The sequence below is a fragment of the Epinephelus fuscoguttatus genome, linkage group LG14 (genome assembly GCF_011397635.1).
Source record: "Epinephelus fuscoguttatus linkage group LG14, E.fuscoguttatus.final_Chr_v1".
Classification (NCBI taxonomy): domain Eukaryota; kingdom Metazoa; phylum Chordata; class Actinopteri; order Perciformes; family Serranidae; genus Epinephelus; species Epinephelus fuscoguttatus.
The window spans coordinates 16,150,872-16,176,545 of NC_064765.1; the positions used below are offsets into that span (position 1 = coordinate 16,150,872).

At 42.3% G+C, this 25,674-nt stretch overlaps 1 protein-coding gene across 2 annotated transcripts in view; it reads right to left on the reverse strand.

Annotated features, from left to right (window-relative positions):
- Window positions 1-25,674, reverse strand: part of dph6 (diphthamine biosynthesis 6) — a 76,383-nt gene that overhangs the window by 45,068 nt on the left and 5,641 nt on the right. For both annotated transcript variants that reach the window (XM_049596981.1, XM_049596983.1), the window contains exons 4-8: window positions 14,089-14,162; window positions 13,029-13,147; window positions 2,390-2,451; window positions 549-643; window positions 288-381 (exon numbers count right to left, since the gene is read on the reverse strand). In XM_049596981.1, the coding sequence (XP_049452938.1) occupies window positions 288-381; window positions 549-643; window positions 2,390-2,451; window positions 13,029-13,147; window positions 14,089-14,162 (444 nt within the window). The remainder of the gene's footprint in view (window positions 1-287; window positions 382-548; window positions 644-2,389; window positions 2,452-13,028; window positions 13,148-14,088; window positions 14,163-25,674) is intronic.

The window sequence follows — 25,674 nt, forward strand, 5'->3', positions numbered from 1 at the left end:
CACCGAGAGCAAGAGTGTGCGAAAATGAGAGAGAGAAAGAGAGGCCCTCTGGAGGTTGATGTGAACCCTGCCCTGCAGTGCTATGTTTCTCTTCTGCTCGACAAAGTTATCAGACACCAAAAGGTTCTGTTCTCGTATTTGTTTTGCCCTCAGACTGGTTTTGAAGGAATCAACCCCAAAGTTACTCAAACTTTTTGTTGTGGAATGATTGATCCGGCTATCGGAGGACATTGATCCTAATTGTAAAACAAGTTACACTCTCGGGTTCCTTCAGAAGTTTGACTCACAGCGTCTTTGTTCTCAGTGTGCATCTCGGTGAAGCGCAGGTAGCCAACTGGAGCAAAGGCATCTGCCGAGTGGATCACCGTCTCCGCTGCATCACTGCACATAAACAAGCCCCCCCCCCACCCCCCCCCCAAAAAAACTTTCATATACAGTAGTGCTGGCAGACAGAAAACTTTTCAAACCTACAGAAGCCTCATGCCGAAAAAGGTGTAAGTGAGTTCTGATACAGACAAATTATTGTACATTTATATTTCTTTACTCACATAACAATCTTCTTTCTGAAGAGGGGGCAATCAAGGGTGAAGGTTTCATATTCACCTCCTTCTCCACAAATATGAACTCCATACTTCTGGGAGAGCTAATCAGTGAAAGCAAAATACCTCATTAAAATACTTCAAAAATTAAATTATTTGAACACACTATTTACTGTTCCACTTAATTTCCATAGTTAAAACTAAAATGTGCAACATATTAAGCACATTACAAGTAATTAAAAATAATACAAGTCTTGGATTACGAAAGTGTCTCCATAATCAGTTTAGAAGTGTATTATTTTGTACACTAGTTAAAAATAAAAATACCCCTCATACATGTGAAAATAAATGATATTAGGGATGCTGGGATTTTTTTTTACCGAATTTAAAGTTTACTATTTAAAATGGGTAAGATCTTATCTCACTGTAGAGCTGCATGTAGCATAGTGCTTTGCTCAGCACCTCTTTTCTCTCACTCGGAATCTTTCTGTTTATCATGACACTACTGGATCTACAGGCTGTCAGTTTTGTGTCAGGGCAGCAACAGAAAGTCTGCTTATCCTTGTCACCAGTGAAGAGGATTACACTATCTTAAAAAAATACCCCCAAAAAACAGTGACAAAAACCAGCAGTTGTACCAGAATATGGTAAGTGTGAGATATTTTCTCATGATAACACACGTCCAAGCACTTCTACAGGCCACCTGGCTGTGAGCAAATGATGTACAAATAAAAACACATGAAATTAGGGATTATTTCATTTGTTTTGTTATTAACCAAATTCAAGGTTTACTATTTAGAATGGGTAAGATCCTATCTCAGTGCAGAGCTGCATATAGCATATTGCTTTGCTTTGCTCAGCACCTCCTTTCTTTTTCTCTGTTAATGACACTACTGATGCAGGAGTGTGGGCTCTGCACTGGGGACACTGAGAGTCTGCCTGCCCTGCACACCCACAATGACAGGGCTAACTGTTAGCATCACATGGTTAATGTTTTCTAATCTAAGTTGAGCCGATTTGGTGTCAGTTTGTTGGGCCCGTCCAACGGCTCAGTGTTGGATGTTAGCTGCTACTGCTGTGTCAGCTCATACAAACTGGGCTGAGAGTTTAAAGTAAGGGCAGCAACAGAAAGTTTGCTTATTCTTGCCACCACTGAAGAGGATTAACATTGGTATACAATGAGGGGAGGACAGTGTGCATTTATTGGCACGTTTAATGGCTTGGTGTTGGATGATAGTTACTACTGCTGTGTTAGCTCATGCTTACTGGGCTGACAGTTTTGTGTTAGGGCAGCAACAGAAAGTTTGCTTATCCATGCTACCACTAAAGAGGATTAACATTAGTATTTAATGGGGGGGGGGGGGGCAGTGTGGGTTTATTGGGACTGTTTAATGGCTCAGTGTTGGATGTTAGTTGCTATTGCTGTGTTAGTTTGTGCTAACTGGGCAGACACTGACTGTTTTATGTCAGGGCAGCAACAGAAAGTTTGCTGATCCTTGCCACCATTGAAGGGGATTAACGGTAGTATCCAATGAGGGGAGGACAGTGGAAAGAGGTAATAGGTGACAATCCCTGGTGCTGTAACTTCAGTCACCTCCCAGGAGCAACATCATGGTATTGCCCTGGTGGCATCATATGACTCCAGTCTAGGCAGCAGACTCCGCCCGTAGCTCCAGTGTATTATATCTCATATATTTTTTTTAACTGTTTATTTGATAGTATCAGTAGGTCAAACTTCTTATTGTCGTATAACAGTTAAATTGGTAATTATAAACATCCCTACATGAAACAGATACAATACTGCAGTCAAGAGTGTAAAGTGGGTGGCAGAATATCTATCAGCTTATGACCTGTTTCAGATGGGGCTCCATGTCAGCCAGAGGTTTTCCTAAGTGCTTCTCTGGATCCAGGCCTGGCATCCACGTGAGAAACGCACACAGGAGTAATACGAACACACACAGAGCCATACACAAAGACAGAAATACACAATTTGACACAGACACACATTTGGAGAGAAAGAAAAAGAGAGAAAGAGAGAGAGGTCTGATCAGGAACAGAGAACAGTGATTGAAGATGACAGGCAGGGAGGTTTACGGGCAGTCGCACAAACACACACGTAAACCTGCACCCTGGGTCTATTTGTTTGACTTTGCAAGTAGTGTACACAGATCTCTCCGGGTAAGGGCAACAGTTTTCAATTGCTGGCCGCAGACCCCCCACGCCCCCCTTGCCCGCCGCCCCCATCATCTAGTTCCCTTTGAGAATATAAACTCTGGAAAGAGATCTTGTTTATTTGCCTTTTTCCCTCCCCTTCCCCTGAAATGGTGCATGGAAGTGACTCAGAGGCATGGGAGAGAAAAGAAGGAGGAGAAAGAAGGTTGGAGGAGAGCTTTGTGTGAAGACCCAGTGGTGCCACACTCCTAAAATAAAAGCTCACTCCCCCGACCTAAAAAAACACAAGTAAAACCAACCAACCAACCAACAAGTACACTTCAAGACAAAAAGAAAACAGCCCATTGCCATAACCTCCTGCCCTTCTAATAAAATATCCAAATCTAGACGATAGCTTCACCCAAAGACTAGCACTTTGATCAGTCTAATTTAGGGATTATGCACACATTAACAGGAACAGAAAGTTGTCTTCGGCTTGTTGAACGTTAAAAGGTTTTACTCTTTCGTGACACTAAATCCCGATTTTGTCTTTCAGACGCCTGTCGCTGATGGCACCATGCTGAACTCCATCTCACCCTGTAAACAACTTCTTTTCACAAAGGAAGTGCAGGCTACTGTACATTCTTTACTGTTCTGAGTTCTGCCAAGAGTACCAGGTGCTTACTACAAAGAATAGAACAGTAAAAACAAAACAGGACGTGAGTGTAAAATGCTAAGTTTTAGGAAATTCCAAACTGTGTAGTTATATATTCCTGCCACTATGTTTAGCGGAAAACCTGACTGCTATCTAAAAATACGAGGGTAAAGTTACTAGAACCGAACGGTCACTGGCAATGGCTTCCCTAACTCTCCAACAATTTTCCATGTCCTTTTTCTGTGGCTGCCTCTTAATTGATTGACATAATTATTAACAAGTTGCTGATGACCTATGCAGAGTGACGTGCAGTTGTGACAGTAATGCCATTGCAATAAAAAAAAATTGTGTTGAATTGTCCCTAATAATTTCTTGGAAAATCCAATATAGCTCCTCTACTCCGAAGCGTCATGTGATCACGCTCATCGGCACGTTCATGTGTTTAATTAAAGGAGCAAAGTTAATCGCAATGTGAGAATCTCTCCTCTCTCATGGCCTGACAACCTCAAAGGTTAACGTGTCATCCGTGGGGCCCCATGGGGCGCAATGGATGGGAGACGAGAGGGAAACATGAAGGAAGGACGTCGCATCCCATCCTGGGTTCATCTTAATCCCAGCTGTGCCTCTCCTTCGGGCCCCGGTGGTCCAGCACTACGGGGGAGAGACGGAGGGAGCGGAGGGAGGGAGGGTAGAGAGAGTGTGGAGGGAGAGAATGAGTAGGCCCCTATTCTCTTCCCAGGGGATCTGTGGTCTTAATTAGTGTGAGAATATCTAATCTCAACATCCTCTCATCTTAACCCTGCCACAAAGGTAATAAGGCAGGAGAAGAAAAAAAAGCATTAAAATTCAATCCCATTTAAATATCCTCTTTAATTAGTCATGCCTTTTAACAAATTTTAATAATTGGCTCCAAATTGCTGAGGGGATGCCACGTTTTTTAATATGTTCATTAACTTCCCTGCTCTTAAATAATATATGATACATGATTTGATATTTACAAGGAGGGAAGAGGACGATGGAAATCTAGCAAGACAGGAGTGAGTGATAAAATGATACAAAGATGGCATTAACGTGGAGGCATTTCTCCCAAGACCACTTAGCACTTGTAGGAGTGTTTTCTTAATTGATGTTCCTGACTGACTTAAGGTTACTGAAACCGTTTGGAAATGAGGATAGGTGGGATGAGCTTGCACTTGTACTATACCTGCTTTGAGAAGTCTTATGAGTAGCCGCTGGTGTGAGCCTTCAGCGATCTAACACCACTCATTTACATGATCTTCACATCTCTGTCTCCTCTGAACCTGTTTTACAACTTGACCTAAACCCAATTACCTAACCTCATTATGCCACATTAAACCCAAATAAGCCCACTAGAAGCTGCCATTAGTCTGCCGCCAGAGACAGTAAGACCGCACTTTGGAGAGAGAGGAGCTTCCCTAAGAGAGACTGAGAGGAATGGCTCTCCTTTAAAAGGGCTTTTTGCCTCATATTATCCTATAAAACTCCAATTAAATTCAGTGAACTTTAAAACCGGGGAGCTCAGTAATGAGGGAGAGCATTTTTCAAAAACCTTGTTGACATTTAAGGCCTTGAAATTAGCCAAGAATAAAAAGTTTACCAGTAAACTAAGAGCCATTTAGGCCGTAAAGTTTGTTTTTATATTACAGATATGAAAAAACTGTAAAAAAAAAACTGATGTTAAAAACTTCATGCAGAACATTAAATGACACAGTGCAAGTTAAAGGACTATTTCAACCCCCTAATGACTGAAGATTACGTGCTCAGCCTGTGTTACATTGAATTTGTAAAGAAAGTTGTTTTTCTTACATGCCTCCAGTGAACGAAGAATCCAAAAACAGCAAACTATATCCATCTGTTTACAAACTCTACCAAAACTTGTGCAGTATCATCTAAGTTTCATTTATCCAGTTGTATGCTCAGTACTTCCCAAGGAACTGAACGGAAAGTCAAACTTACCTATACTCTCTTCAACACCAGACTCCATTGAAAAAACAGTAATTTTACCTCATTGAACACAGGAGCTGTTGGTCTACCGCTGCCTTGATCAGTTAGTTAGTTTGTGTTACTGTGTGACTTTGGTGTATTACAGGGTTAGTTCGAATCACAAAATTTACCAGCGGTTCAAGTGTTCAGCAAGGAAAAATTATTGTTTTTGTAAATGGAGTCTGGCTTTGATGAGAGCATAGATTAGGTTTCACTTAGTGCCCCGTTAAAGGGATAGTGCACCCAAAAATGAAAATTCACCCATTATCTACTCATCCACAAAATATCTCCATATTGCTAAAAACAGAGTTCAAATGACCTTTTTCCATACAACTTTTTATGTCGGGTCTTCAGGACACTTGGATCACTACAGACAAGCAGTATGGAGATATTTTGTGGTTTCAATTGTGTGTTTTTGGATGTCTGAATCTGGGGCGCCGTAAGCCTCCATTAGGTGGAGTTGTGTTGCTACCTCCTCTCCCCTTGGATCTCCATAAGGGATGTGAGGACTTTAAAACTTCACCTGAGCCTCCCTCGGCATATGGGTGAGTAGATAATGGGTGAAATTTCATTTTTGGGTGCACTATCCCTTTAAAACTTTCCCCACCAGAGTATTATTTTTAGGTTGCCAGCCACTGCCAGAATTTTTGATCATATTCACTAATCTTTCAAGACCCACAGAATAATTTGCTCTATGAATATGTAAACAGTGTATGCATGAAACTAAAGACGAGACCTTCTGTTTTTAAATTAAAAAAAAACATTTGATTCTGTCTCAATCCATTCCTTTTTTATCAACACTTTAATTTGTGCATTTTCATTGAAAAAGACATTTTAGACAAAAAACTGAGAAAACTGCATTTTTGTCAAAGAATGTCATTTTCAAGTCCAAAATTAATTTCACATTTATATATTTGTTTTTTCTCATTTACTTACGTCAGTTTGAATTGTATAAATAATAATAATAATAATAATAATAATAATAATATTTTCTTTGAGGCAAAACAGAACATGTTCTCAGGTTGAGTGATAATTCAGTGTTCTGTTGTCTTTCTGTGTTCAGTGTTCTGTGGTCGTCTTGTCTGTGTGACTCATGGAGATCCTGTTTCGTCCCACCAAACTTGTTTTCTTCTTCGTCCAAATCAGATTCAGAATGTTGATCAAAACGGTAATTATCAGAGTCTGAGTCCAACAACACCTCCAGGGCTTGCGCAACCGTGAACTTTTCCGTTGGCGCCAGCATTTTCGTGCTGTTCACAAGCTGCTACATTTCTGTAAACATCTTCTTCCGGTTTTCAGAGGATCTTCTTCTTCATTGGTTTTTGGACATGGCAGTGCTGTTCTATTTCACAAGATGTGTAAGAGCGCCCCCTAGCTTATAACAGTGAAAACACAGATTGCAGGAATATCTCGTAATGGCGGGGAAAGTGATAAAAAAAGGGCTGCCTGTTTGGGAAGTACTGAGCATACCACTGGATAATTGAGCCTTGGATTATACTTCACAAGCTGTGTAAGAGTTTCTAAATGGATGTTTTGATACAGTTTTGCTTTTGTTAAACGTGGATCCCTATGGCTTCAATTCATCAAGAATTTTCTCAGTTTTTGGATTCTTCATTCCAAAAAGAGGCAGAGGCATGCGTGAAAAACAAATTTTTCTTCAGGAAGTCAAAGTAACACAGGGTGAGTAAGAGATATACTTATGATCAATAAGGGGGTGATGTATTCCTTTAACCCCAAAGCACAAAGCATAAAATAACAAGCGGAATATGGAAAAACCTTCTTTGTGCTCACTTTTTGAAGTTAATTCTTGGACCAAACAGCAAAGTTTTCAGATGAAAAAAGCATATTCTCTTTCTGAACTCAAGTGAAAATGCTGCTCTCACGTCCACCCTTACAGAAGTCAATGGCAATTATTTCCAAAGCACACTTTTGCACTAATTCTTTTTAACGATCATGATTGGCCTCTTCCCACTTTGAACACATTGATTCATGTAAACCTACAGCAGTGAGTTGCCTATTTAATTGAAACTGCTTGTGATTTTGCTTACTGAGCCTAATGCTAAATTAAAAGCCGGGAGATTCTAGATACTGTCTGAGCTGAGCTGAGCGCAGTATCGCAGACATCCGCGGGTTGTCTTAAGATCTGGCGTGCCAGCTGACAGCTCGGCTTTAATCCCTGCCTTCAGAGAGAAAAGGCAGAGAAAATTGGATTCATGATGTGTAACATTTTAGCCTTTAAATGGATGAAATAAGCATCTCCTCCCTAGTAGGTGAGCTGCATCAGCCTTTAAACAACGCTCTCAAAGATCCCCGCCAAAACAATAGCTGTTCACTATCACCTAATCTTCGTAAGAGAGAGAGAAAAACACAAAAAGGAAAGGAAGAAAGAAGGGGAGGGAGGCGGCACCGTACAAAGGATGATAAGATTAAGGTTATATGTGAAATTTGTCAGGCTCTTATCTGAAATTCAGCGTCTGTGAGCAGAATAATAGGCAGCATGAATTGTGTAGCAATCACATCAAGATGAAATCTTTTCAGTCCAACAAATCAAAAGGGAGAAACTGGGAGTACTTTACAAGCATACAGAACTCAACCCAGACTAAATTAACCTGTGCAAATTAATAAATCCAATACAATAAATAGATCCAATGTGTGTGAGGGGGTTTAAAAAACACAGCCAACTACTTCCTGTAATACTTAAACTGTTTAAAGCTGCTTCAGCTGAACCTTGACCCCACCTATACCAGAGGTCAGCAACTTTTACGTTTAAAGGAGCGATTTTGGGCCCCACAATATTTTCTGGAGCTACATACATATTTGAACCTAATGAATGTAACACAGCATATTAAGTCTAAATTAGCCTATCAACATTACTTGAGGTCTAAATGAGCATTCGTTAATATGTCTTACTACAAGATGGCTACTCTGCAGGGCATTTTATGATCTTTTTGTAACTTTGACATTGCAGCATTAGCAGTGAACACAAACAAAATCTGGCCACGTACTACTAGATTCTCCATTTTCCTCCAACACTTTACTTTTTTGGATTTGGGATCAATAGCTAGCCTAGCTAGGCTGACTAAAGACTTGTCATATCTACTGAGGTTCAGCGAATTTTAAAGGAAAAGGCGATAAAAAGGCCATAAAGCTATGACGCACATTTTATTTGATGAAATATTTAAGTTTTTTTTGTATACAGTATATAGGCTACACATTTTTACAACTGGAGAATGTTAAGATTCAATTTAGGCCTATAAAGATGGTAAATGAAAAATTAAAATGTAAAAAAACAAATAATAATTCATCAATTTACATAAACTGTTTCTCAAAGCCACAGTGCACCACTGAAGAGGGGCTAAAGGACAACTGTGAGCCACAACATCAGTCTGGTTGAGCTGGCAAGATAAGGTCATGGTCACTGGCCAACAGGACAAGCAAGTTTAACGATTGTCCAGGTATTAACTTTATGAGTGATAATTTTGTGTTTGTTATCTTATTGTGGGTTAGCAAACTTTGAGTTATCTGGATGTTGTTAATTTTCATTAAAAGAAGAGGGGTAAGAGCAGGAATAGGCAACCTGTGGCTCCAGAGCCACATGCGGCCCTTTGGCCCCTCTCCAGTGGCTCACTGTGGCCTTGACAAAAAAATTGACGAAAACTAATAAAAGGTTTTTTTACATTTTAATTTTCATTTACCATTGTCATAGGTCAAAAGTGACTCTTACATTTTCCACTGAAAAGAAGTGTAAGTAAGTAAGTTATATTTCTACAGCCTGGTGCCTTTTCCTCTAAATTTTGTTAAGCCTCAATAGCAGTGACTAGTCTTGAGTCTATGTAGCGAGGCTAGCTGTGGATTCCAAGACTAAAAGTGACGATGTCTCACAGGAAAACAGAGAATGTGAAAGTGCGTAGACAGGTTGGTTTGCTTTCACCGGTAACGCTGCAAAGTTATAGTATGAAAACTATCATAAATTGCACACTGCAGAGTAGCCACCCTTTGGTAAAACATATTAACGAATGCTCATTTAGACCTTAAAATAATGTTGATAGGCAAATTTAGACGTAATAGGTGGGGGGGGGGGTTTAGGCCCTGATCATATAATTGCATGTCATTCTCTCCCCATCACTGTATCAGTTCCTTTCCTGTCATCACTCTACCTCTAATAAGGGCAAAAAATGACCCAAATAATGAAAAAAGAAAAGGCAAACAAAAGGTTTTATTTACTGTTTTGATTAGTCATATATCGTTTAAGTATTTTTTGGCAAAATGCCGAACAGTCTCAGGTATAATATTTCTCAGTAATCAATCCTCAAAACTTTGATTATCTTGAATGACAGCAAGCAGAATATATTTGGGCTGTTAAGGAGACAAAACTAGTGATTTGACAACGTCAACTTGACAGTCTGATTGAAACAAAATTGGATTTGTCACTATTCTTGCCAATTTTATGAAACAAACATGAGTTGCAGTGGTCTCAAGAATTTTATTCAGATTTTGAACTGAGTCAACAAAGCTATTTAACCTAACTGTAAGCAAGTAGCTAAACATGTGACTCCAGCTAAACAAATACCCTAAAATCAGAAACCATGGGTCTATCATTCACTGTAACTGCCTCAAAATCTCCTGTAATGGTTAAGTAGTGCCTCAGATGAGAACAGATGAGATGAACTGATTGACTCAAATGAGGAAAGTTAATTTGGCCTGGGTTAGAGGACAGCACAGGAAAAAATCCCAGGAACAAATTGCATCTTGTCTTTTTGTAGGAGCTGCTAATATGTGTCTGATCATGCTCAAATCTTCTACAAATATCTTCTGCGTGGTATTATTTCTTTAAACCCATTTGTCATATCTGTATGCCTACGATCTACAGCTCAAACAATGCTTTATATACGGTAGGTAAGTAAAAAAACAAGTTCCATTTTCATTCTCCAGATAACAGAACGTACATTATTTAAATTGCCTACTCAATGCCTTCCATTGATGACTCTTCGGTAAATTTTCTTTGATGTCTTTAAACATTTATTGTCCTTTAAATATATATATATATATATATATATATTAAATTATATTCAACGTGCTTAAGTGGGTGAGGTGATCAGTAAAAGCAAATTTGTGACATAAATCCCGTTCTTCATGGCACAAAGGCTTTGCTCGTGTGAAGGGTAAAAGATCATGCAGTGATAAAAGGTTTTCCGGCGGATAGACCTTGATTTCACACATGCCAATTATCTCTGGAGCTGAGGACCAATTAACTGCTGAACCTGTGCCCTCATATACACCTGCGCTAATCAATCAATTAACTAATTACATGAATATTTAATACTAGCTTTTGGAATTGCCAATTAGCACAGTTAGCTCAAGAGATACTGCATTATAAAGAGCGGTTCCCCAACAAAAAAATATGCATTTCCCTTTGAGAGAAATGCTTTTTTTTGCTAATTAGAAGCATTTTTTTGACATTCACAGGCTTAGACTCAGATAGTTGAACTTACTTCACTACATGCAATTTGGCATCTTCAAAGACTCAAATCCTCTTTCTCTCTTTTGTGGTTTTAGGCTGCCATCAGCACGCAAATGAACACTTCTAGAGAATTCACTTAGAGGATCATCCTGCATTTGGACAGCTGTCTTTTCACTGCAGGGATTTGTCATCAAGGAATATATCCTGCCTTAAGAAAGAAAGTATTTTTTTCTCTTCTTTATCCATTCATAGCTAATTTCCACCTGTCTTTCTCAGTGCCTAATGAAGGAATATTAATCTTGAATGACTCCTCGCTATTCAGAGCCCACCAAAACCCATTTCATACGACCACAGAATATCATAAGCCGGTTTGGCTGTCAGTTCAGACACAGACTTAACCTTTGCCCTGTAAGAGTTGTTTGCTTTTTTCATCCTCCTCATGCGGTCTGCACGAGTAAATCCCTCAAAATCTCTTTCTCTCACTCACACACACACATACACACACAAAAACACCAAAGGCCACCAGGTACGCCCTTCTGTCACCCAATCTCCCCTAAACAGCACACCTCACTGCTCAGACCTGCTCCCACCAAAGCTGCAATTATGTGAGTGCTGCCTAAAATGCCGTGGGCGCTTGCACCCCTATTCAATTCCCTCCTTTCTAATTACCACTGCCTCGGGACAGGTGAGGAGTCAGGGCTGATAAGAGCTTTCCTTTTTACCTGTAGCCAAAACACACATGCACACATACTCGCACAAACACCTACAGTCGGAGGCCAAGATACACACTTCGAAGGCACCCGGGGGTGATTTTCCTTTCTAATTATAATCTTCCAAAAAATGTTGAGAATTTGCTTTTAGAACGAAGATGTGTTTAGAGTAGAGAGCTTGGCGGAGGTGAGTTGGGTTATGAGGTGACTGAGGTCTTTAAGGTGTGGTTATTGTCTCCATGTGTGTTATTCCAGAAGGGTAATTTAGCTTTATGACTATCAATTAATATGAAATGCAGACATGGAAATTATTTGGTGTAAGTGTAATGCAAACAAAAATATTTTTTGACTGGCAAACAGCAATTATAACGCCGCAGAATCTCAAAAACATGGATTCTGACATCATCTCTTCTCTGACGGGCATCTGACAAGTCGTATTATTTATTACCAAAAAGTCCTTTATCACGAGACCATTAAAAATGAGAAATGGGTCCAGCAAATAAAGTACCAAAGATAAATGGCTTGACAAGTGCATTCCATGAGAGGTTATTTGAGCGCCGTTGAAAGACGCTCAGAATATCTTAAATCCGCTGCTCAGCTCCAGGTCATCCAGTCAGCCATGGACCCCTTTTCGACTGATTGCTACCAAAGGTGACAACAAGCACTTAACAGCACGTAAACAGTGTCTACATGATGATCTATCGCCGTGAGTAGTTTGAGAGCAAAAAGAACCATTTGTAGCCGTAATTATCATTTATCACTGGCACTGTCAAAAAGGGATCCAGCTGCACTGTCAAGTAGATACAGGTAGGGATCTTAACGTCATGTACCTGAGAAAAGAAAAAGAAAACTTTTTTTTCTTGCTCTCTCCTGTTATTCAGTAATCTGATCTTTCTGTCCTCAGGCTCCAAAACAGGCAGGTAGAGAGCAGGTGATACCACATTAACCTCTTCCCCGGTGCTGAAGCGGTTGAAAAAAAACGTAAATGAGAGATTTTAATCTTCGCTTCACGGACCATGTATTCCGAGCTATGCATAAGCAGAGAATTCAGTGTTTCTCCCACACAATGGGGACATGCGTCGCTTATTGACAGCTTGCATTAATGTGAGGGGCAATCACCTGTGATTATTTCTCAACTGCCAACCCTCCCCCCACCCTCCCTACACCCACCCAATACCACTGCACACTTCCCTCACACCTCCTCTCTCTGTGCTTCTTATCTTTTCATATTGTTCTCTGCTTCAATACCTTCGCCGCTGGCACAAGTCTCAACACCGCTGCTAAGCCACAGATTAATGATTAGGGCATTACTCTGCTTGTCTCTCTTTTTTTCTTTCTGGTTACACCTACCTTTCTCCTCCTCCTCCTCCTATCCCTCACTTATCCAAATTCGGTCCCTTCTACCCCCGTGCCAAACACCACTTAACCAACATGGCACCATCGGAGAAAGTAATAAGAGAGTAAAAATACAGCTGCCTGAGACACAAAAGGTTGAGACTCAAACCCACCAAAGGCGGCGACTTTGATGAGGATAGCATGGAGGTCAGATGATATCATCTCGGGGAGCAGGGACTCTTGGTCTCGGCGCCACAGGTAGGCCAGAGGCTGCAAACCTAGCCGCAAACATCTGGGAAACAGGTGAAAGGGAAGAAGCAGAGAAGTAGGTTGTAGACGGAGAAGGATATGCAAAGCAGTTAATATTGAGTATTTGCCAGCTTCAGAACAACTTCAAAGCCGACTGGGGCCGGGCACCTTCTCCATTTGCGGGAAGGCTGCCACCCAGATAGGCCCACAGGACATGCTCCCACCTGCCGCCACTGCCAGTGTCTTTATTCAAAGACAAAACAAAAACTCCACCTTAAGCTGCGGCTTGTCTGTCACATAAACTCGTGTGAAGCGCTCACGTCCACAGCAGGTAACTGGACCCGAAAAGTCTGCACACAAATGTATCCTGCTCAAGAAATGCGTGAGATGTTTACGCGTTTCATCTAATGTGTACAAGAGGAAACAATAGTTGACTGAAAGCAGGGTTTGTTAATAAGAAGAGAGCTTTTGTGTTGCAGTGCGTCCAGTCTGTGCAAGTTTAGAACAAGAAAGAACAAAGAGAGACAACAGAGGGCAAAGAAAAACAAAGAGAGGAAGAATAAAACAAGAAAAAGAAAGACACATGTCCGTCTGTGTCACGAGGAAACCACCTCAGCTTTCTGCGAATAACACTGTTATGTTTCACCCATAATGGGAAAGTGCGTTTTTTACATTACCAAAAATCGCATGACAATTATCAGTTTCATTCCTGCGCCATAAAATTAGAGCCGCACCATAAAAATCAAAGCTAGTCTAAATAAAACGGCACAAACAAAACTGGTGTGTACATGTGTGTGCGCGTGTGTTTAAACAAAACTCCGTCCAAGTTTGGAACACACACTGACTACAGAGGATGTGCTCTTTTCCTTCAGTGGACCACAGAGTGTGCGTCATTCAAGTTCAGAGGCCTAAACGCAGTGGGTGTGTGTGCACTTTAGTTAGAAAGTGTGCTCTGGATCATGAGTGTGTGTGTGTTTGACTTACACATTTTCCACACGGACTCTCTGGTAATCGGAGAGAATGGCCCCCACAGACACCGCCTCGACACCCTCCTTTTCCTGTGGGGAGGAAAAGATGGAGGAAACTTAACCACAAAGATTTCTTGCCTTTTCCATTGAACAGTATGAGCAACATGCATTGTAACAGCAATATGATGTCACCATCCCACAGGGGTTAAATACTCCTTGCCCAACCGACAATGGTATCCCAAAGTGTTATCTGAACAAAACCACACAAACACATGTAAACATATACACACACAGACTGAACCAGACAAAGACAGCAACGGCTCTTTCCTTTCATCGGACCACAGTTCTATGGGGATGTTTACACTCTGGTTGTATCAAGGCCTTTATGGTCCAGCCCATATCCCCTGAAGGGTTGCGGACATAGCTCTTCCAGCGAATGTGTGTGTTTATGCGTACATGTGGGTGTGTGACTGGAGGCAGCGGCACTACTAAAGGCAGTTCCTGGACCTTATCAGCAGTCTAGTGCGAGCGGGAGATGAGTGTGTCTGGCCACAGCCTCCATCCTCTAACGCAAGCCCAGCTGGAAGACGGAACCGCGGTGACAGCTTGAAGTATCAGTGGAGCATTGTGTCTGTGAGTGGCATGTATCTTTAATATTGCTGAGGGCTAATCTAATTGCTTTTCATATCATATTCATATTTCAGAAACAGTGAGACAACGACGCACTCGAGAGACACTGACACAGCCTTGAGATGCGTTCAATCTTCTCTCGCGAAAAACAGGCTTGATCTGGAGTGACACGCACAAACAAACACACGGAGGTGCAAGCAAGCAGTGTATAGACATGCATGCACACAACCCCCTTCCCTACCTTCATGCCCCTCCCCTACAGACACACACCTGCAGATTCATTAGAACATTACATGGGCTGTAATTAGAATGAGAGGCAAGGGTAGAGGCAGTGGAGGGATGCACAAGTCTCCAGTAAATTACCTTGTAGCCATTATCAATTTCCCTGGCTACTGGTCCTTAAGATAACCCCCCCACCCCTCCTTCTCCCTGTGGTCCCTTCCTGCAATTTTTCTCTGCCTGATAAACATGCTGATTAAAGCGAACAGCGTGTAAACCTTTGATACTTTCCTAAATGAAATCCATGCCCTGCCTGGGGCCTGACGCTGCGCTGCAACGCACTGTGCCTCACACACACACACACACACAGCTCCACGAAGGCGTGCCAGCTAATCAGATAAAGGATGTGCTCTGCGTGTGTGTGGCTACGTGCATGTGTGTGTGTGGTGTTTACGGTGCGGTGGAGGATGTGAGGTATAAAGCCGAAGTTAAACACATACAGACAAATACACAGCCAGGATTTAACTCTTTGACCTATCATTAAACACCAGGAGATCTTAAGAACTTGGGATTCACTACTCCAGTTTCTCCCCAACGTGTCCAACACTGGAATATACATTACAGTCAATTCCACTGCCCAGTGACAGTAATTAAGTCAGACTGATAACATTTCAGGCCCAGCACAGAGCGAAGGGGGCTGCAGGCAGTGTCATGTAATTCTAGGTAAGCCTCAGGGCCAGCACTCTATTCTAATACAATGATAACCTTTTCCCTAAATACAACTGTCACTTCCTAAAGAGGCATATTAGGAGGTAAAGAGCGGGATAAGGAGAGACAGAGAGAAAGAGGAAAAGCGATAGGAATGAGAGTGTTGAAGGAGAGTGCTACATCAACACCAATTTGGTCCCTCGGCTTTAAACTTGGCAGGACCAGACTTGGCCTGACAGAATAACAGAGCATCAGAGTAACAGCAAACAACATCCTCGTCTTGTGTTTCTGTCTCTCCGTCTCCTCTTCTCTCTGGAGGCAGACTGTTGTAGGTTCTTAGTAGTGGTGTGCCATATAATATTGTTCAAGAAAATACTGGTATAATTCTTACTATGATAAAAAAAAAAATGTATTTTGATAATAGCAATATGTCAGCTTGTTGACATAATGATGCCTTTACACACAGCTACCGACTCCACAGTTACCTCCAAAGTGCAAGAAGACTTTAACGACGAAGGGGACAATACAACAAACTCATTTCACCACCTCAAGCAGAAGCACCCACTTAGTATGAAGAGAGCGAAAAATCCCACAAGGAGAGTTCGACAGTCAGCCCAATCACCAGAGGACAATATTGGCAATGTATGTTTCTGCAGACCACAAATACATTATATTTGCATGTTTTATATGCATCATGTCAGTGTTTCCAAAGTTATATGAGCTGACTTTGTCACGTGTTGGGGTAGGGGATGGTGGATAGTGGATGGTGGATGGCACGACTCCTAGGCGAGACGCCTGCCAAGCAGACCACAGCAGACAACTGTTCAAGACAAACAAACAACAAAACCATTTGTTTTGAGCAGGTCGTGGCTGCATCTTCCAGCAGCTTTTTAGTCACCAAATCTGGGTGTAAATCACCAGTTTCATCACGATATGATATCATACCGATTCTCTGGACAACAATACAACATTTGCCGATATTAAAAAGTCTGCCACGATACAATTTTGAGTTGATGCAATTCAGGGGCCTTCGATCGGTATGAGACGATATTTAATGCCCTTTTAACACAATCAGTTACAGAAGAAGCTGTCCCCCCTTTCTTTTTTTGCTTTTGGCATAAAAGATAAAGACAACACATAAGTGTAACCACTGAGGTGCAGTTAAGTTTACTTTAAACTGACCTTACTGCATCTCCCGACAGAACAGCACAGTTGAATTTCAGCCTGCATGCACGTTTTTTCAGCCTGACATTGTTTAAACAGAGCAGCTAATGTTGCTGCAAGATGCTGGCGGAGTGAGATGCCCATCCAGGCAGGTAGTGTTATGTCATTGTTTACATATGGCATGTGTGTTGACCTGTATTTTCTCCAAAATCGAAACTATTTCCACGCTGTTGATTAATTCCAGAGTAAGTAATGTTATTTTCGTCATATCCGTCGCTGTATGACGGTGACACAGACTTTCAAAATAAAGGTGTAACCTAAAGATAATGACGTGTACCGATATTTTCACTTTGCAGCTATGACACTGGATTGTTGTTCATTAAATCTATGTCAATCCAGATCCATGGATTGTTAAACCCCTATCACCAAACATGGGAATTTAGAAGTGAGACATCACAGTGTTTCAAGCAGGGATTGTGCCACAAAAAGCAGTTGTTTTTTACCAAGACGTTGCTGCATTTCCGGCGTGGACTGTGCCCACAAAACCAGGTATTTTAAACCTAAGGACGATCTTTTCCTAACTATAACCAAGTGGTTTTTGTGCCGAAACATCACTGTTGACCACAGCATTGTTGAAACATAAAGCTTCAGCTTATCTGCTACATAATAACATGCAAATATCATGTATCCGTGGTTTCCAGAAATGTACAATGCCAACATCTTTCTGGCAACTGGTTTGCAGCAACTATAGTGAGTTCAAACTAAGCAGACAAACCATTGCCTAAACTTTGGCAAGTTGTACTTTGTATGACAGAACGTTACTGTTGGTTACAAACTAAACAACTGAAAGATAATTCATGTACAGTAGTGATTATTTAAAGGCAGTCTGGTTCATTTAAACTGACATAACAAAAACTGTGACACTTATTTTGTTGCAAGTGTATGTTCTTAAAAATAAAATACTTTTCAATATGTGTAATATCGCAAAAATACCCTGAAATGCTGTGACATTATTTTAGGTCCATATTGTCCACCCCGGCTCAGGCCTCTGAGGTTCAACTCAGCCTCAATCAATTAAATGGCTTCTCTTTACACTGGCTCTCATTACATTACATCATGCAGCCTTATAATACCCAGGCATACTCGCCACTAACACAAGACCAATTTCTCACACATCCCCTTGTTTTCAATGGAGTCTCCAGCTCGTAGACCTTTTGGCAAACCGCTTTGGAAAATGATTATTTTTGGATGCGGTTATGTTTTTGTCGCTATTACAGCTATCACCAGGAGACAGGCAGGAATGAGGGGGCAGCTAATGCTGCTCTGGACGCCATTCTGCAAATTCTAGACATATTTTCTCATCCTCTGTGGGAAAGGTGGGATGAATTATTGTGAAGAAGTGGTATATGTATGTATAAATCTGAATTGATGGATATTATGGGAATTGTTTCATGTGTATTCATGATGCCATAAAAAACACAAACTTTGATTTTATGGTAGCTGAAAAATTTATCAAAATGGTTTATAGTGGGAATACCTGACAAAGCGACAAGGTAGCTCATGAAGCACAGTATAATAATAAATAATAATAAAATCTTTATGAGAGCTATCTGGCTAAACGATGTTTTGACTACATTAGAGGTGGGATCCGGGTAAGAAGCTAACAGAACGATAAATCAAGGCAGAGGTCATCAGGACTCTTGTGACCCACGAGCCACTTTTCTTTCTTCATGACTGTTGGCACAAGATCCGAAGAAACAGCTCCACGCCTGCCCCGATTCCATGTCACTTTTCTTTTTTCAACATTTAATGACCCCAGCTCATTAAAGGAAGCTTCACCTGATCCAGGACCCGAGGCCCCGCATTAACTCATGCCCAGAGCGGGACTAATTCTGGCTTGGCGTTGTGCAACAGTGCAACCCCGTAGCAGCCCCGTCAGAGGCAGACTAAACAAAGGCCTGGCCTGGCTTCCCCTGTCCTCTCCAGCAGGCAGAAAAGCTATTAATGAGGATCTATGGCCCAGAGCAATGGAAGCCCTCAGTCCCCCCAGCCATGTCCATCAGGGTACTTAGCCCCATGCAGTCATTAACTTCTGTTACTAATTGTCAAATTCATTAAACTAATCCTTCCCCCACATCCGGATGTCTCCCGTGGAAATGGATGGAGAGGACTGAGTTATTAAGATGTCAGCTGTGGGGAAGATTAAGGCCAGCAGACATGCTCCACAAAGAAACGATACGGCCATTAAACTCTATATCAAGGTAGTGTGCGTGATATACTTTGTAATTATATATACATTCATCTTGGTAAGGGAGTAAAAGAGTGGTTCAAATGTATTCACAGTCACAGACATGCCTTCAGTCAAGATATGTATCTGCCCCAAAGATACATACGCGGCAATCATAAAGCAAAGAATTTCGGCTTGGGAATGCGGCTATTTCATCAGCTCCCAGCTTAAAGGTACTTACGCATGCCACACATTCAGTCTGGGTAATATTCAACAGTCAAAACCATTAACAGCAACCAAGGCAATTAGAAAGCCATAAAATATTAAAAATTCAATATTCATATTCATATGGAATACATCAGAACCCTCATTAGCTCTCTCTCAATGGCTGTCACAATGAGGTCTTAATTATACACCCTAACAATACAAAGCTCCATTTTGCAAAATGGTGGGTTTCCAAAATGCCTGCTTCAGCCTGTTCTGACAACGAGGAAGCCAGCGTTGGCACATCTTGGCGATTACAGACACAAGGCCACATATTTCCATTACAAAATACTCTTTTTATCGAGTCCAAAGTTGTTGACACATACTTTCTATTATATTACTGCCTCCTGCGTGTAATACGCTCGTGTGTGACAGGGGAGGCGGGGAAGAAGACAAAGTGGAGAAATTAATTAAAGTGGTTTGAATGACAGCTTGCTCAAGGGCACCGGGGTACCATCGCAAGCTTTCCATTGCCGCATCCGCACTGTCATATCGACACCACATCTAACCCTCTATCCCTTCCCCCCTTCTCTCCAACGCTCCCTCTCCTCTCCATCCCTCTCTTCCAGGATCCATCAAGTAAGTGACTGGACGCGACATGGTTTTAATGTTCTCTCCATTAGATCAGCTCTGGGCCTGTTGTAATGTAATGGGATTGTTCTCCCCTGTTCCCCCCTACATGGTGGGAACATGGAAAAAAGGGGTTGGATCTTGTTGTAGCAGCTCAAGTAGATGTGGTACAGGGGGATAGGGCCAGCTCGGGTCAAGCGATTCTGTTTAATGTAATGCGGACATAGTCCCGGGGCGTGTTGGGCTGTCCTGACAACTCAGACATGCCAAACTGACAGGAAGCTTAGTGTGAGCTTAGTAGGAGGAGACACTGGTTATTTGTTTTAAATCAGCTTCCTCATTACCATTCTGTACAGACAGTTACACTTCAAGGTGACTCCCCGAGTTGGTGAAGGAGCGATCGTGTGTGGAAGAGGTGTGCACAGGGCACAGAATGCTGTTTGGAGCAATTACAATGTTAAAAGTTATACCCATTGCTTACAAGATTATACGCTGCTTATATACACTGAGGCTATAACACAACACACAATGTCTGATCCGTCAAAATAAAGCAACAAATGGACATGCAACCTTAGCGAATGTCTTTGTAAAACAAACATCGGCCAAGACCTTGTTCAAAAAGGCTTTCAGAGACATTCCCTTTTGTAAATTGGTGGGGCTGTCTGTTTGAAGCAGCTGTTGAAAGACGGGCTCTTCCTTTGTGCTTGTGGATGGGCTGGCGAGATGACTCACCACGTGTCAGTCCTCAACCATACAGAGCGGTGGGATAAGAAAAACAAACTGCACACAGAGCTAGCTGCTCATAAACCGAAATACCCCGACCGGTTTCTGAGACGATGCAGGTCAGAGATACAAGACAAGGGGGAGAGGAAGCAGAGCAGGGGAAAGTATTGCCCTCCAGCTGATGCAGGTGTGACCAGCCAGCAGAGGATATGACATGAGACATTGTCTCATCAGCGCGATGAGTGAGGGACGCTTATCAGCCAACAGACATGTGTCAAGTGACAGGCCGGCGTGCACTGATTTGGGTCCGGAGAGGAATGAAAAAGAAGCAGTAAATTGAATCCACGAAGGTACCACTGCAGCTTTTCAAGGCTGAGTTTGTATTTGTACAGTTTCCTAGCCTGAAGTTTACACATACACACACACACACACATACACATACACACACACACACACACACACACACACACACACACACACACACACACTCTTTAGTCTTGGATAGTGATTCATTTACAATGACAGAGCTGTTTTCAGCGATAGAGCCTGAGCATAAATATGCCATGCCGCACAGCTGGAAAATGTAGAAATTCATCAGGGTTAAAAAGTAGGGAGATTAACGTTTCACGAGTTTCCTCTCAGATATATATGGTTACGTAAACACAGGCACAGCCAGTCGTCAGGCAGGGAGGGAGAGGGCCTTGGCCAAAGCAAGCACAAAGCCCTAGTTTCAGCAGGCCAAGGACAAGGAGGCTTTCCATATCTACACGCATGGAAAACTAAATGTCGGGAAGCAGCGGGGAGACATAAGGTTGTTTATAGATGTACTACATGTCCATGAATACATGCAATTCAAACAAACAAGTTTCGTTATTATTACTGGCTCTTATTAAATGCAATAATTTAATGCTTGTTTCTACATTAAACAAATTGTCAATTTTTTAAGACGACGAAAAACCGTGTAAATTCTACCAAGGCCTCGCCATTAAAAGGATAAGGTGCTCCAATAAACAGGCGTCGGCAGCCATTTTCTGTGAGGCATAAAACAAATTCATAATCCCAGCTCTGTCACAGCGGCATTCCCACTTGACTGAGGTAAGAGCATTTGAGTGTCTGAGACAGGAAGCTGCTTCTAGAAAGCGAGCAGGACAGAATCAAAAGAAGGAGTCTCATGCCACAGAGAGGTAAACTATGTCAGTTGCTTTTCATGGTCCGTAACAACCACCTAGTCCGCAGGGTGCACGCACGTGTATCGACATCCGTGTGTATACACACAGTCGAGGGTTGGCCTACAAACACACAGGGAGAGAGACACGCACACACCAAAATGTAAATGTCTTTCTGGTGAGGTCAGGTTCCAGGCTTTTGGCATCTTGGCTCTCCTGTCCTCTATCCTCCATAGCTCCAACAGACATCATGAACCCCCCCTCCTCTTCCTCCTCCTTCACTCCCCAGAGAGAGACTGGGGGAAAATATAGCAGTGATGCTGGTTTAACCCACTCTCCAGACTCCAGACAGTGTTTTTCTACGGCTGGTTATGACTTTAGCTGCGGGAGGTGATGAGGCCTGCCACAAATATTTCTTGAGGGGAATGGTTCACAAAACAAAACATAAAAGCCCTCTTAATTTTGGAGTAGATGAATGGCAGGGAGTTGAAAGACGGAGCACTATTCCTCAGCTGTCTGCTCTGAGACAGGCAGAATTGGACCTGACTAGCTGTTAGTACTGGTGAGTTTAAAAGGTTTTATTACAAGTCCAACCTCCTCAGTGGCTGGGTTGAAAAGTAAAAAAGTGACGTCACTCCAAATGGAGCAATAAGTTAAATCCAACTTTGTATTTTCAGATTTGCTTGAAATTTCCTCAAGAAGGAAGCAGAGAGTGAAAAAATATATGTATTTTCATGCAGGGTGACAGTGAAGACGTAACAATAGATCTCTGATGATCAAAAGTGGCGGTTGTTTTGAAAGGAGGGACATCCAAAGGCATTTTGAGGAAAAAGTGACAAAACAAACAACGACAAAAACGGGAAAAGAAAATCAAATTTGGTCAGCCAGGCTTAGAAAATGATCACAGCATTTCCCTTAATTTCTAATATGAACAATCAAACAAAAGAGAATTTACAGTAATGCACTCCTCATGATGGTGTATTTACATAAGTGCATAACAAAACATATCAGCAAATATCTCATATGCAAATAACCGCATAGACGCATACACAACTCATCCGGCATCAGAATAAAATCCACCAAAAAAAGGACTATAAACACACACACATTCTTCATTGGAACAATGTTCAACCAAGCAGTGGTAGTGGCTCATGCCCTTGGCAAGGCGAGATAAGGCTATCAGCTTCCATCATCGCTAAACAAGATTGAGCAAAGTACATTAAGCAGAAAAATACAAACAAATTACAAAGGCTTGAGGCTAGGCTCTTTATCTAATGTTTGTGGGGACTGTTAGCGTCAGTTGGAGGGAAATGGGCCTGCGTCTAATAGATCCTGTCCCACCACTTCCACACGGCCAGCGAACAATACACAGCGCCATTATCTCAGCGCTAATGCTATCCTTCCTCATGTGCAAAACAAGCCTGCAATCTCAACCCCACTGCCACAGTGTCGACCAACATAAATACAAGCAGTCTCAGACCAAAGGAAAAGATAACAATGGCTATCACATGGCAAGGCGACACGGAGAGACAGCTGTTTGGAGGAATCTAGCTGAAATGTATCCCTGACTGCGGTGCTCTAAACTTGCAGTAAAAACGTAATAAAGGAAAAGTTTCTACAAAGTGATTATCCATCGCTTTCAGACTGTTTGTAAGCTGCTTCCAATAACACCATTTAGAGGTCTCTCTGCACCACGAACAGGCTACAACACGCTTGCATTAGCTTTGTTATTGATCTGATCTCCTAAACCCTCGCTGTGACCCCAGAGGTCATGATTTATGTATTAAGCAGCTTTTTAAAGAAATCCATTTTCCTGTTGAGCCCCCGATGTACATCTAATGCTGCACCATGCCGGTAATCAGAGAAGGGCTGCGTGTTTGATTTTGACCGCCTCCCCTCCCCTTCCTTTCGTAGTTCACACCCCTCCTCAATGACTTGTCTCACAACACCTCAGCTCCCTAATCAATACCACAGAGCTGCTGGTTCAACTGGAGATTCCTCCGCCTGCCAGCCAGCCTGCCTGCCCTCCTCCTCCTCCTCCTTCTCTTAGCTCCTTTCTTTCTCCTCTCCCTCCTTTCCTCGCAGCAGGATACACCTCCATCAGGGCACTCGCAACAACGCAGTGCCAGGCTTCTGAAGGGTCCGGATGAAAGTGCGACGACAATACAATGGAGACAAAGATGCCAGTAGAAGAAAGCAAGATGGAGCGAGGGAGAGGGAGGAATGAAAAAAGAATGTTTGGACTTGTGGACAGACTGCCTCTGCGATCTCAGAGGGCCCCACTCTTGTCTGCTGATGTCGATAATGGAGCGGCGGTAGAGACTGAGGATGAGGGGGGAATGTGTGCGTGTGTGTGTAATAAAGGTCAGGAGAATCGGAGGATGGGGGGGAAGAGTGTGTGCGAGTTTAAGAAAAGGATTATCTCACTAAAAACAAGGTGTTTTAACACACACCAGCGGAAGGGAATGTTTCATCTACAAAGGCCAAAGGTCTCAGCGCGCCTCTTCAAGACTTTTCCCAGACGTATCCAGGGAAAAAAAACTGGTTTGATGAAAAAAAAGGGGGGGAGGGGGGAGAACTGGAAGTTGGGTGTTAACTGACCCGTGATATCAGCTCTCCAAAAAACAAAAAAGAAACAGTGTTTCTGTAAAGTCGGAAGCATTACAGGAGAAGAAATTAGATTTGAAAGTAACATTTCCATCGCTCTCAAAGCTGGGTCTCAGTACGACAGAGATGTCACAGCGCTGCTAATTAGAGCTGGCAGAAAGGAACGTGTGCGTAGATATCATCTATTGTTCCTCATCACTCTAATGAGCTTAAATGTCTTTGTCTTTATTCATCAGCTCAAAGGTTGCAGAGTTGCTGCAATAGAGTCACTATCTTTTTATATGTTATCTGGTACTACATCGAGCGACTGAAACCAAAGTTGCATCTTCCCAAAACTCACTCGCCAGTCGTGCCCTATAGGCTGTGCTACTTTAAGGGCACATTTTTGCATTCTAAAGTGTTCGATCTGCTGAAATCCACCTTTAAAACACAAAATATCTCTTTTACTAACACCTACTAAAACATAAAAACATCTACTTGCGTTCAGCATCAAGTAGCAGTTGGCACAGAGAAAAAGAGCGTGAGGATGAGAGCAGCGAGAGCACTTCTTCCTACCGTAAAGTGTTGAAAGAAGGCAAACTGGGGTAAAAGAGGTGTGCAAGGAGAACAGAGATAGACCTGTTATCATGTAACAGAGGCCCGATTTGACCTGACCTTGAACACGCGCGCATGCACGCACACACACACACAAGCAGGGTCACGGGGCATAAAGAGCCACTGTGTCAGGTCACAGAGCACAGAGGGAAGGATAAAGGACTTGAGGGATGTGATATGACTAATATGAGGGGTTTTGCAGGCCTTCGGGGGGACTGGCGTTACAGCCAGGGGTGACTGACAGTGCTGATCTGTATCACACATCAGAGCAGATCACAGCAGAGAAGAGCAGCCCAGCCACACACATGAAGTATGGACACACAAAGAATACTTCAACATGAAAACAGAGTATTTACATCACAAACTGCGAATCAAAATGTATCTTTTTACGCAATGTTCATATTCTATCGTCCCTTTGAAGCCTGGCAGAGGACACAAGGACATCACCTATTTGATAAAAATACACCCTTTCAGCCATAGATGTGCAGAAGTGAACGATTCCCCCCTGCCGCTGACAAAACTGTTATTTCTCACCCTCAAAGAGCGGGTTCAAAGATCAGCACCTAGCAGGATGGGATGGGGTACACCGCGGCTTGCATGTCTATCAGGTTACACACTTCAAAGACACACTGCCATACACAGCCAGCGATGAGAGCAAAGGGGCCAAGGATAGGGCCGCATTGTCATTCTGCCATTATCACTACAGCCAGGAGATGGACGGCTCATTTTT